Source organism: Mustelus asterias, chromosome 21 (assembly GCF_964213995.1).
Source record: "Mustelus asterias chromosome 21, sMusAst1.hap1.1, whole genome shotgun sequence".
Taxonomy (NCBI): Eukaryota; Metazoa; Chordata; class Chondrichthyes; order Carcharhiniformes; family Triakidae; genus Mustelus; species Mustelus asterias.
Genome location: NC_135821.1, coordinates 67,824,933 through 67,839,447, shown reverse-complemented (window position 1 = coordinate 67,839,447; position 14,515 = coordinate 67,824,933). Strand labels below are relative to the sequence as shown.

Sequence of the window (14,515 nt, the reverse complement as noted above, 5' to 3'; positions counted from 1 at the left end):
GGGATAACTGGGGCATCTTTCCAGGTGGCAGGCTATAAGTAGTAAGAGGGCCACAAGGGTCAATGCTATTTACTTTATGTATGGTATGCTTTCTGTATAGTGCAAGAAACAATACTTTTCACTATATTAATACATGTGGCAATAAATCAAATCCGTTTACTGTCAATGACTTGGAGGAAAGGGACAGAATGTAATGTTAAATTTGCTGATATAAAGCTAAATAGGAACACCAGCTCTGAGGAGGCCACAGGCTACAAAAAGGCAAGTTAATGACTGGGCAACAAGTGACCAAGTGCAAATGGGGAATTGTGAAGTTATTTACTTTAGTTAAGCAGAATACTTTTAAAAACTTGCAAATTTAGCTGTTCAAAGAGACTATGATGTACTCTTACCAGGAACATTAGCACACCAATCAATTTTGAAGGCAAATGACGTGTTGGCCTTTGAGTACAATTTATACCACAGGAGAAAAGGCTGCATGGTTGATAAGTCAACTGATTCGTCAAGGCATTTCCATGGAAAGCAAAGTCAGCATACAGGTACGCCAAGCAGACAGCTGGCATTTTGGCCTTTGTTGCAAAATATTTGGAGTACTGGAATAAAGAAGCCTTGCTACAGTTGTTTAGGGTTTTGGTGAGACCACATTTGGAACACTCTTGGTCTAGTATGAAAAGAAGGATGTACTTGCAATGGAAGTGGTACAATGAAGGTTCACTAAATTGGTCTCTGGGGTGAGGGGTTGCCCTATGATAAGAGGTTGAGTAAATGGGGCTTGTGTTCTCTGGACTTTAAAAGAATGATAGGCAAATTCATTGATGCTTTCAAGATTCTGAAGGTGTTTGATAGGTAGATGCTGAGATATTGTTTCTACAGGTCAGGGAATCCTGGGTAAGAACCCTGGGCACAGTCTCAGGATAATGAGCTGATTATTTAGGACTGAGATTAGATGAAATTACTTCACTCAAAAGGGTTGTGAATCTTCTGGAATTCTCCACCCCAGAAGATTGTGAATACTCAATTGAGTGCATTTAAGGCTGGGATAAACAGATTTTCAGTGTCTCGGGGAATTGGGATGTGGGCAGTGTGTGGGAAATGGGAGTTAAAGTCCATGATATTGAATGGCAGAGATGACTCCACCTGCTGTATGGTCCACTTCTATTTCCAGTGGAGAAAGACCGGGCAATTTTGGCTCCCTAAGCTCCTGGTAATTCAAAGGTACAAGGCATAAACATATTCCTTTTCTTTGCAAAAAGAGTCCCTGCATATGAATGTGTTGCTTCTCGCAAATGTAAATGAGCCACGTTACGCGCTCAACTGATCTTAAATTGGCTGTTAGTGTCGCTATTGGCGCACTCAGGATGTTCAAGTGTTGTCCAACTGCTGAATCATAGCCAACAGAGCCATGAGAGGTGGTGGTGTTATCACTGGACTAGTAATCCAGAGATCCGGAGTTTGAATACCACCTTGGCTGGTGAAATTCAAGTTCAATAAAAATTTGGAATTAGAAGTCTAATGTTGACAATGGGACCGTTACTGATTGTTGTAAAAACTAATTTGCTTCACTGATGTCCTTCAAAGGAGGGAATATGCTGTCCTTCCCTGGTCTGGTTCACTACTGTCATTTAGGGAAGGGGTTCTGCCGTCTTTACCTAGTCTAGCCTACAAGTGACTGCAGATCTACAGCAATGTGGTTGATTCTTAAAAGACCCTCTGAAATGATGTAACAAGCCACTCTGTTCAAGGACAGTTGGGGATGGGCAATTAATGCTGGCCCGGTCAGTGATGCCCAAATCCCATGAATGAATCAAAAAAAAAAATTGGTTTTGGGTTTTGTAAACATGGGCTGGTTGAGGCGTGGTCTGTGTTCTGCCTATTAGAGCAACCAAACAAAATGTTCAGGCAGCTGATTGTTGGGACATGTGGCCTATGTACCCAGCACTGATGCATGTTGGAACTGAAACTCATGATTCTCAATTGTGTGGAGGCAAAACCTCTTATGACTGTAGGTGCTGACCCACCACGGTCCATCTGCATCAATGGGTACTTGGAGCTTAGGGTATCTACTCAACAAGTGGAAGGGCTGCAACAAATTTGGCAGAAACCACCACGTCAGAGCAGGGCTCCTGATTCACACCAGATGGTGCAGAGTTGTCTACCACAGTGCAGACCATGGTCTTGAGACACAAAGCTGCCTTTAACTGTTTTTAAGATGTGCAGACCTGCAGTGAAAGGCAAAGAAACGGAGGACAAATGTATTTCCTGTGCACGTGAGCGAATAGAAACCGAGAGTGTTTCACTGAACGTTTATTTAATCTTGGAAAGCTAGTATTCTGATGTGATAAATTAATGTATGTAAAATATCTGGGGAATTGATAATTCAGAATATTCAGGAATAAATGAATATCAGAAGAGGGAGGAAATGTCATGGTAGTATAAATATGAATTTTGTGCAGTTGGAGTCTGAAGACTTGGGCGAGTGGCTAAATTGCAATTGTCAAAGGATTTTACACAAGCATGATTCAACTTGAAGGGTTGACAGAATTTCCATAGCACTGTAATCTTGTCATTGTTGCTCTGGCTGTGCCCTGCATTGCCTCGGTGAGACCTCCTCTTCACACAAGTGGAAAAAGACATTTAAATTGATCTGATCTTGGGAATTGTTGGATTTTAATACATAGCAAATGCTCAGTGGCATCTTGTGCTTTAGTTTCATATGTATATTTACTGTGAACAGGTGCAGCTTCTATTTTGCACAGAACATTATTTGTAGAAGGTGTTTTGAGTTCATCCATTTCAAGTGGGTCACTGAATTTATAAGTAGCGGATAAACAAATGCATTACAATCTCCACATTCGTGCTGAGAGCTTGCCATTAAATTGTACTTCAGAATGAACTAAAATATTTTCTAAAAAAGGTTTTCATCATTTAAGCTAATCCTTCAGTTAGTGCAGGTCTGAATTCCAACATCTGTTGGTTGTTTCAGATACTACTAGTTCAGTGTGACAAAATAGGCCTTTTCTGTACTTCTCCTCCACTCGTGTTCATTTCTCATCTTCATGTTTATTTCCAAAGGTTAATTTAAAATTTGTTTGTTTTTTGCTAGTTGAAACTGTAGCATGTAATTGGGCACTGGTTCCCAATGGTTTGATGTTGATTTGTGCTGGTGATGCTAAACATCTGGAAGCGTACTTGCAAAATTGTTCATATTTGTACAATAATTTGAGGTGCATTCTGGTCAGGAACAGAACAGCTGGACTTCCAGGATGTACATGGTCTCTCTCCCCATTGTTTTTGGGTTCGCTTGCTTGTCATCTCTGCACAACTAGATTCCAATGTCACCAGTTTGTTGCACTTTTTTTTTCCCCTAGCCCCATAACTCTGCTTTCAGATATTACTTGATGCCATTGCCGAGTGGTAACCAACAGGCTAATTGACCACATGACCGGGTTGGTTGGTCTAGAAATTGGGCTACAGAGTGCCGTCTTAATCATGTTATGACTGCTAACAAATGAGTATGAGATGCCTGGGTGATGTGTTAACATTTGCTTATTTACATGGCATACTGCATGTCTAACATGGGCAGAATTTTCCCAGCCAGGTGGAGGTAGGTTTTGGAGCATGCAGGGAGTTGAATCCCCTCAAATTGACAGTCAGAATTCCAACATTATCCTACCATCTGCAGCTTCTGTGGGTTTTGTCCCAAGTCCAATGGGGAACCCCCTTGTATCTAGTAAGAAAGTCCTGGATTCCTTTTCCCCAACAGTGTGCGTGCAATACCAGGATCAATTGATGAAAGACACTTTTTTGCACATCACCTGCACTTCCCTGCTGCCAGCCTTCATCAATGTCTGAGAGCAGCTCGTGGATCTCCACCTTTCATTGCCACACCACCACTAACTGCTCCAGCAGCAGCACTTGCTGTTTTGTCAGCTGCATGCTTCACAGGGCAGGGAGGATGATTCAGCTGGGAGGTGTGATCCATGACGAGTTCTTGCAGGCACAGGACTGCTCTTTACATGTCTGAACACCAATACCTCAGGAGACATGAGCTTTGACAGGTCACTAACGTCAGCAGCCACATGGAGATCTTTCGAATGCAGTTGGTGAGCATGTATTGCCAATGGCCACCAAAGAGCCTGCCATTGGAAGGTCACAGCCCCTCCCTTCTGCCAGGGTCTCTGCCTTTCACCAAATTGTGTTCTATCTTCTCCTTTTGAGTGGAAAGGTGAGAAGGACAGCATGTTTTTGTTGGAGTGACTGAGGCGTGGGTGCAATAGCGACACCAGGGAGTGTTGGCTACTTGGATGGGTATGTAAAGTGATGCAGAGAGGGGAGTGACTGGAGCTTCAAGGTGTGTTGACCTGAAGAGTACTATAAAGGGAATGCTGAACAAGTCAGTGTGGGTCTTGGTATCTAACAATGTTATGCCACGTGCCTGTTATGCCCTCCTGACCTGTCTCCAGCTTGGAGGGAGTGCACTTCTATTGCTCACTTAGCCACTTCATGAATTTGGCTTGCTTGAAGAGGTTATCAGCCTCTTGTTCTCGGGAGAGCTCATCTTGCAGATCCCGGTAAGCTTTAGCAGCTGGTGAGCATCCTTCTCTCTCTTATGGTTGCAACAACCTCAAATCAAATGTCAGCGAGTCTTTGTCGTCCATGCTGTGACCAAATTAATTAAAATCTTTTGAAAGAGGTGCATCATTCCTCCCACTCTTAGTCTGGGATCCTGGAGGTGAGATGTTGATGTCATTGTCCGAGGAAATCCTTGCTAACTTTGCCAAAGCTCCAAGTCCACAAGATTTCACCCATTGTATTAAGTAAGGCCTGACTTGAGATTGTTGACCTGGAGATTACAATAGCGAATTGAGTCCAAACAAAGTTATCCAAAGAATGGTGAGAATGTGGAACTGGACAACTATATAAGCATTTGAGACAGAATTATGAGGAAAGGTGGGAGGAGGTTCAAGTGAAGCACAGACTTCTGGAGCTGAATGGTCTTGTTTCAGTGCTGTACATCCTATGTCGTGTGTGGGAGCTTAAAACCACTTGATCCACAATGTTGTCTGGGGGGCAATGTTTGTTCAAGTCCCATTATTTCGCTGGTACTTTAGAAAATTCCTTAGATCTCCTCTTCCACTGGATCAATTCTCCTTAGCAATTGAAAGAATGCACAATAATTATGTATTTTGCATCTCAGAAATAAATCTTCAGTTTACTTTGTGTTGCCGTCTGTTGTGTTTACAATATTCTGCCTTTACAAAGAGTTAGGTTACATTAGTGTCCCATGTGATCCACAGTGTTTGCTGTAAATAGGGGGTGGATAAATGGTAAGCCAGGATACATGAATAGCACAAATAGGGGCATTGGCTTTCATTCACGTGACTTAGTCTGCTTATAGCAGTAGCAGTGTTCTTGCTATGAGCGTAAGACAAACATGGTGTGTGCAAATTCAAACTGTAATGGGCAACTTGAGTCTGAAATGGTAGTACAGGATTCTGAAGAATGAAAGCAAAGAACTGAAAACCCTGCTGTCTTATATTGTTAGAACTACTTGTCCCTATTTGCAGATTTCTTGATTGTCACCGAGTTAGAACTCCAACATATCCAGAAAGTTGGCCATTTAGAAATTATTTTGTTTACTGAGTTGTACAGTTAAAGAATTTGGACTCTATGTTGCTGTCTGTCTTTTTTCACTTCAGGTTATTTCTTCTTGCCGTGCTTTACTCCCTACCTGGCTTTCCTTTTCAGATAGTCATCAATTGATGACTGTATATGGGACTGAGGTTGTAGAGAAAATGTGACTTGTAGCTGCTTGTCCCCTCCCTATAATGGGTGCTCCATCCCTTCCTCTGAACCCTTGTTTTACTGTCGCTTGTCTTGGCCTTAACAAACCTATGTCTCTCTTTTTCCTTTCCCTTAACTCCTTTACCATCTTGTCCTGCTCTTGCCCTCCCTAAAAGGTTCCTCCGAGATTCAATTATTTCCAAAATTCAGCTTGAATTTTAGAGAAGAATGTGGAAATACACTCTCAGCTCAAATGATACGATTGACAATTATAGCATGTGTATTTACTAGCTTAAAATAGCAGGTGAGATAGCTAATTAACTTTAAAATTAAAATTATTTGTGAATTTAGCAATGTATTGTGTGCATATTTTTGTTCTATTTTTTCCTACTGTCTCCCAGTTACAGGTAATTGCAATATGTGGAAATTTATTTTCGAGGAGATTTTCCAGGAGACTTAATTTAGATTTAATTTTCAGTGAAACATTGAATCAGATCTACTAAATTATACATAATTGTCATGGTAAAAGTACTTTGGCATTTTGTGTAACTTGTTTAATGCTTATCTGCATTGAAAACGTGGGGGGAGAAATGTCTCGCAGAACCTTGTTTGCATCAAGCTGGCAGTCTAAATTGAAAACTATTGTGTACTTAAGCCTTAAAACTCTGTCCAAATGTTGAAGGGTTGATTCAGTACTATAAATATACTATCCAGTAGAATGATGAAAATTAATTATATTCCTCGTGTTCTGACAGCAGCCTTTTGTTTTCTTCCTCCAGTTTAACTTTGTTGGCAGAATCCTTGGCCCAAGAGGGCTCACAGCAAAACAGCTGGAAGCAGAGACTGGTTGCAAGATCATGGTCAGAGGAAAAAGTTCGATGCGGGACAAAAAGAAGGTAAGACCACTAAACAGCATGTCTAGATCTGGCTTACTGAGTGGATGACTACAGAAGGTTTTCATGCTGCTGAAATTGTTTAGATTGGGAGGATAAAAGTTTAAAAATAGAAACTCTGACTGACAAGGATTTCCATGTACTTGAGAAATTCTAACCAAGGAGACTGGCATTTCTCCTATTGCATATAAAAGCTTTTTGGTAGAGAAAATTGATGCAACCTAGCTTGCAAACCCCTCCACCAGAGGAACCTCCAGTTGTTGTGTGGGTAGGTTATCCTTAACTTCTCCCATCAGCTGTGTCTGCAAATGTTACACAAATGACAGACATTATTTGTGCCATGCAGATGGAATGAGGTAACTTATCTACACTTGATATTCCTGATGAGTGTAACTTTAGCTAAATATGCTTCCTTCATTGTTGCAACAACATGAGAAAAACACCAGACCAGTGGAGTCTGTTTTTCTTCGACTAGCCTTTTGGTTCCTGAAGTGTCTATATGACTTTATTGTCAAAATGATACTCTTAGAGATGTTTATTTTCTGCCTTGATCTGGACCGACACAAGCACTTTCCCTATTTTTAATAATCAAATTGAGCACTTGGACAGTGGTCATGACCTCCTTGTTCTGAAACTATTTCTTGAAACTTTTGAGGTGAAGTGTGAGCAAAACCCATATCGCAAAGTTTTAGTAATCATACAGTGCGGAAGGAGGTCATTTGGCCCATTCTGTCTGCACAGACCACAATTCCACCCAGACCCTATCTCCATAATCATGTGTTTACCCTAGCTAATCCCCCTGACACTAGGGAGCAATTTTAGCATGGTCAATCCACCTAACCCGCATATTTTTGGAGTGTGGGAGGAAACCAGAGCACCTGGAAGAAACCCATGCAGACATGGGGAGAATGTGCAAACTCCACACACACTGACCCAAGCCAGGAATCAAACATGGGTCTCTGGCGCTGGGTGGCACAGTCCTAACCACTGCCACAGTGCCCACCCTTGTTCATTCATTTGAGAATGACCAACACTGTAAGCTACACCCTCAGACATACTCCTCAATCTGGGGGTCTCAAATGAAACAAATATTTCAGAAGGCTAACCCTGATATTCTTGTGCATAAACAACCAAACAATATTGTACGTGCTGTGGGGATGCAAGGATATGGAGGCAACCATGATGGTGAAGAAAATGAACCAGCCAACTACATGGAAACTGTAGCACAATTGGGAAACCTTGGACATGTTTCTGGTAGTCGTGCTGAAAATGGTTATCTGCTTCCAGTATTTGTGCTGAGTCTAAGCTACTGAGAAATATTGCAAATATTAAGTTTACTTGCTGGCTAGGCTAGTGTTTTTTGCCCATCCCTATAATATTTAGAGCCTTTCACATCCTTGATGTTTCAAGGCAGTTTACAGCAAATTAGTACTTTTGAAATGTAGTCACAGTTGTAATACAGAAGGGTGCATTCTCTCATTTGCATGAAACCTCTTGCATTTATTTAAATCCCAGGACTGTCTCTCCAGATGCTTAAAGTGGCAATCTCTTTTTAAAAAAAAAAATCAGACTTTTGGGGGGAAAATGCATTGACATTTGTGAAGTGGCCAAAAAAAAATCCAGTTCTGCAGGGCAGGCTTGCTGGTTGATACCAGTCCTGTCAGGATAGAAGTCAAGAAGTATAGGTTCTTGAAAATTTCAACATTTTGAGATATATAACAGGAGTGGGTCTACTGCCTGTTAAATGATCTGCCTGATTTCTCTGCCCTTTGACTTGAGAAGAAAATTGGGCAAGGTGTGTAACTGGCCTGATTTGTGCCTTGTTTTATATCTGCACAAATGTAGGCTTCTCTCAGTCCATCCTTTATTTTAAATACTGTGAAATCTAAACGTGGCCAGCTTCTGTCTCTGCTGGTCTATTTCAAAATCACGCTCTCCTCGGCCCTAAGTGCATCTGTAATACATGTGATCTATTCCCTGTAGCTCCCAAATTACATTACCCATCATCCATAGCATCTAATACAATTTTTGATTGGCTCCCTTCCCTTTGTGAAATAAATGCTGCATACTGAAAACCAATTAAATGCATCAATAAACAGAAGATCAATGACTGGCCTTCTGAATTTATTATTCCAACAAGGTGCTGTTCAAACTCTGTGCCAGGTGCATCTTCCATTTCCTGTTGGTGGGTTTGTCTATTATTGATGTGCTGAAACTGGTGTTTCCCCAGAGATTGACATGAAGTGAAGAATTTAGCATGAGTTGCAGCTGGGGGTGACTGATTAAAGCAGAAATGAAGAAGCAGGTGATCAAAAGACGCTTGATATCGACATACACCAAGCTGTTTCCATTCCCTTAATGGACTAATTCAGTGTCACCTTAAATCCTAACTGGACTTGAGAGGCCAGAGATTTTTTTTCTTGAAGCATTTCTTTGAAGTTTTTTTTTTTGCTTAAACCATTGCTGGGAAGCCTGCAGGAATGTACTGCATTGTGAATGCTGAAACTAAATAGTCAAAAATAAGCAGTGCACATGGTCAAATTAGGTGAACTGAGAAGCTAGAGCTGGCTGATCTACAAGTTATTTCAGATCTTCGGTTATTTCATAATGGAACAGGCATATTTCTTATTTGTAAATGTACATTATTTAGGGTATGAAGTACATTTTCGGATGCCCTGACAAGTATGGCTCCACTATGCTTTGTTAAACTAGTGAAGATTTCCTATAGTCAACTGTGGCAAGACTTGTGTAAGGCATTGTGAATGCAAGTTTTTAAGATCAATATCTTCTCGTGTTTACAAGAGAGTATAGAAATCTTGATGCAGTTGATGACACAGTCACAACTGGATACTATTGGAATGCAACTCCTTGTTAACGAAAACTGCTGGCGGCACAGTGGTTAGCATTGCTGCCCCACAGCTCCAAGGACCCGGATTTGATTCCGGCCTCGGGTGACTGTCTGTGGAGTTTGCACTTCTCCCCATGTCTGCGTGGGTTTCCTCCTGCACTTCAAAGATGTGCGGGTTAGGTCGACTGGCCATGCTAAATTGACCCTTGATGTCATGGGGATTATCAACATAAATTTATGGAGTTACAGGGATAGGGCCTGGATGGAACTGTTGCCGAAGCAACCTTGATGGGCCAAATGGTGGCCTTCTGTACTGTAGAGATTTTATGGCTACTCTTCAGGTGACTTGATGGCTACATGGGTGCAGTCTGTAACCCTGTGAAGTTGAGGGAAGCCAGCCATTGCAGCAAATTCCAGAGCATGCTCATTTTAACTGACATTTGTAGGAACGGTGTTGTACATCATTTGGTCCTTGCAAGTAAGGCATTGGTGGCCTTGATAAATGTTTGCACTGCTGACTTGTGGTGAACACTGATGTTTCCCTGTATGGAGTTTAAAGACCAAAAAAAGTTGAAGACGGTGGTGACTTTGACAAGTGACTTCAGCAATAATCTGCTTGAAGTGTGAGCATTTCATGCACTGTTCCCTGGATGTCCAAGAAACCTTGGCTTGGCTTGTCAGCACAATATTCTGGGTGTAAGTAGTTGACCTTGCCGCCTGTTTAGTAGGCTCTTCCTAGTTGAGGAGGCTATTGCTGCTCCTTTTCGAAGAGACAATGGGATGCCCATGTTAACTGAATGTTTATCCGTGGTGAGATAAGATGAGAGAAATCTAGAACATTCAATCTGTGCTCAAAAGCGTGTCCAAGAAATGCAGACCCTTTTGACCACGTTGCCTGCGGTCTAGTGCCCTCAACAGTGCTTCCATTTGCCCACAAAGCAATTGTATTGAGCAGAACTTCCATCAAGGTGAATGAATGGAGATTCTAAAAAGATCCAAAAGAGCATTTGAGCTTTAAGGAGAGACTGAATAGGCTTGGAATATTTTTTTAGTGCAGAGAAGGCTGAGGGGGACCTGATTGAAGGGTATGGACAGGGTGAATAGGAAGCAGCTGTTCCCCTTGGTTGAGAGGCCAATCACAAGGGGGGATAGTTTTAGGATAAGGGGCAGGAATTTGAGGAAAAAAATTCAGGGGATGGGAATCTGGAATGCACTGCCTGGGAAGATAGTGGAGGCTGGAAACCTTATCTTTCAAAAGTATTTGGATGAGCACTTGTAACCCATCATTCAAGGTTATGGGACAAATGTTGGAAAATGGGATTAGCGTGACTTTAGTGGTAGTTATTGTCGGTTTAAACTCGAGGGCCTTTTCTGTGCTATATGACTTTATGACTATGACCTTGATTTGCTAGTGTTCAATAAATTGGTCAGCAACAATAAAGCAGAAATGGTGGTTTTAATTTCTCAGCTGCCCTGTTCTCGCTGGGTGGAGTGGCTTAGAGTCTCACCAGGTGGGAGAGACCATGTTGAAGGAAGTATAACATGCAGCCTTGGGGGGGGGGGGGAAAGTCCAAATCCACTTATTTAAAAAGTGTCTTGTAATGCATTTTTCTGATTTCTTTTGTTTTTGATGACAGGTCTGTTTTGACAGAATTTGCTAACAAATGGCCAGTTCTGTCATCTTGCATCTTCCCTTAATAAATCACTTGCAGCCAATAGAAAAGTGTTGATAAGAGATTTCAGTATTTTGAGCAACTGGCAAACATTGCTAGATTGATTTGAAAGAAGTTAAATTATTTGTGTTGTAAGGGCTGATTACATGGGCCAGAAAATAAATTAGAACTTTTTACCCAGACATTTGCACTTCAATTTTGCTGAGTTAGTGGGTTTTGCTCTAGTCTGAGAAATGTGCTCTGCAAATCAAATCTTCCTGCCATTAATTAGTTTTGAAGGTGACAGATGAAGTGTAAAATTTCAATGCTTAGTCATTTTAACCTGCAGGCTCATTAAACCTGGGTGAGTGGCACACAGTGAGTATACACTTCATCTGTGCAATTTTTTTCTCCCAAGACTCATTTCGTGAAGCTTGTTTTTTTTTTGTGCAGTCTACATATATGCATTTCAAACTTTTTCAGCTTATAAGCATATGGCAAGTACATACAGAATAGGCTATTAGGCCCCTCGAGCCTGCCTGATCTTCAATAGGATCATGGCTGATCTGTACACATGCGTGCGTGCACCATCTTCTGAGGCAGGAAGTACCAAAGGAAAAAAAAATCTTATCTTTGTCCTAAAGGGAGACCTTAACTTTAAAACAATGCCCCCTAGGTCTCGAGACGCGCACAAGAGAAAACATATTTTCTGCGTCCACCTTATCGAGACCATTCAGGATCATGTATCTTGGATCTTAATCAAGTCACCCTCCCTCTTAACTCCAGTAGAAACAAGCCCAGTCTGTCCAACCTTTCCTCCTAGGATAATCTGCTCACTCCAGGTATCAATCTATTAAATCTCTGAACTGCCTCCAATGTATTTACATCCTTCCTTAAATAAGGAGACTAAACTGCACACAGTATTCAAGATGTGCTCGCCAATGCCCTGTATAACTAAAGCATAATATCCTTTTATGTTCAATCCATCTTAATAAAGAATAGAATTCCATTAGCTTTAATTACTTTATCTACCTGCATGCTGACCTTTTGTGACTCGTGCACAAGAACACCTAGGTTCTTCTGCAGCTTGCAATTCTGCAGCCATTCTGTTTAATACTCTACATTTTCTCACAATACTCTGCCAAATTTCTGCCCACTCATTCAACAAATCTGCACCCTCTATCTCCTCTTCACAACATACCTTTGTGCTTTATTTCCTCTTAACATACTTTCCTTACCTATCTTTGTGTAATTTGAGAATTTAGCTGCTGTGCCTTTGCTTGCCCCCCCCCCCCCCCCCATTGAAGTCATTGATATAAATTGTAAAAGGTGGAGCCCCAGTTAGACCCTGCGGGACTCCACTTGTCACATCCTGTCAATCAGAAAAAGACCCATTTATGCATACTGTTTTCTGCCAGCTAACCAATCTTCTCTCTGTTAATGTGTTACCCCCACACCAAGTTTTTATTTTCCACAATAGCCTCACCTTAGGAAATACCTTCTGGAAATCCAAGTGTAGTGTGTCTACAGGCTCTCCCTTATTCACAGCCCATGTTACTACGAACTCGAATAAATTGGTTTGTCACTATTTTCCTTTCTCAAAACCATGCAGACCCTTCCCAATTACCTTGAGGCTTTTCTAAGTGCCCAGCTATAGCCTCCTTAGTGATCGATTCTAACACCTTCCTCAGAGATGCAAAGCTAACTGGCCTATAGTTTCCTGTTTACTGCCTCCCTTCATGAATAGAGGTCACATTTTCTACTTTCCAGACTCAAGCAAATTTTGGAAAATTAACACCCAGCACATCTACCTCATTAGCCATGTCTTTGTACCCTAGGATGAGGTCCATCAGGATCTGGAGACTTGTCAGCCCGCAGCTCCACCTGTTTGCTCAGTCTATTTTCAGTGATTGTAATTTCACTAGGTTCCCCTCTCCCTTCCACCTCTTGATTTATGGTTACTGAAGTTTTTTTACCCTCTATAGTGAAGACAAGCAAAATATTTGTTCACTTTCTCTGCCATTTCCTTGCTATCATTTATCCAGTTGTGACTCTCGAAGGCCAACACTCACTTTACTTAATATTTTCCCCTTTTTAAATGTGTAGAGATATTACCACTTTTACATTTCTCGCTGGCTTTCTCTTGTACTCAGCTTCTTTCTCCGATAACCTTTTAGTCATTCACCGCTGTTATATTCTGACCAATCACCTGACCTAGCACTCATCTTTTAAGTTTGTTACTTTCCTTTTAGTTAACCATGGATGTTGGGTCTGCCCCTTGAGATTTTTCTTTATAGTGGGAACTTAATGAGTATTCTAAAATGTCCCCTTCATATCCCCTCAGGTCTGCCAATGCTTCTCTATTGATCTAACCTCTAGCCTTTTGTCCCACTTCAGCTAGCTCAGCTTTCTTGTCCTCATAGTTGGGCATGTTTAAGGTGTTAGTCTTAGACCCACTCTTCTTCCCTTCAAACTGGATGTAAAATTCGATCATATTGCAGTCTCTGCTACCCAGGGCTGCCTTTACTCTGAGATCATTCATTAATCCTGTCACATTACCAAGTCTAATATAACCTGCTCTCTGGTTTGTTCCAGAACCTACTGCTCTAAGAAACTGATTTCTTTCAGATTATATTTAGATTCAAATCTCCCATGATTATTACTGTCCCTTTATCACAAGCCCCCACTATTTCTTATTGTGTACATTGTGGTTACTGTTGGGGCCGGGGGGGGGGGGGGGGGGGATCTATAGACCACTCCCACAATAACGTCTTTCCTTGACTATTCCCCATCTCCACCCAAACCTGATTCTATACCCTGATTTCCTGAACCAAGGTCATCTTTAACTATTGCACCAATGCCATCCTTAATTAACAGTGCTACCTTTACCTAGTTTCGTATTCCTGAATGTGACAACCCTCAACATTCAGGATCCAATCATCCTGCAGCTTTGTCTCTGTAATGACTCAGATCATATTTATTTATTTTGATATGCACTGTCAATTAATTTACTTTATAAACACTGTTCAGATTTGTCTTTTTGTTACCTTTGTACCATCAAATCTTGACTGTTGGCATATTCTTGGGGGTTTTTTTTGCAGTTCCTGCCACACTCTGACCTTCATTTCCCATGTTACTATTTTGCTCACCTGCCTTGACTTTACTCCTTGATTTGCTACACCTACCCCCTTGTTTAGTTTAAAGCCCTTTCTTTCTTCCCTAGTTGCTAGGACACTGGCCCCAGTACAGTTTGGGTGTGGATCATCCCAACAGTACAGCCCCCATTTTTCCAAGTACTGATGAGTGACCCATGAACCAGAGCCACTTCTCCCACACCA

General features: G+C 41.5%; 1 protein-coding gene across 15 annotated transcripts in view; it reads left to right on the top strand.

Moving 5' to 3' along the window:
- qkia (QKI, KH domain containing, RNA binding a) overlaps positions 1-14,515 on the top strand; it is a 100,875-nt gene that overhangs the window by 43,199 nt on the left and 43,161 nt on the right. For all 15 annotated transcript variants that reach the window (XM_078238111.1, XM_078238113.1, XM_078238107.1 and 12 more), the window contains exon 3: positions 6,564-6,680. In XM_078238111.1, the coding sequence (XP_078094237.1) occupies positions 6,564-6,680 (117 nt within the window). The remainder of the gene's footprint in view (positions 1-6,563; positions 6,681-14,515) is intronic.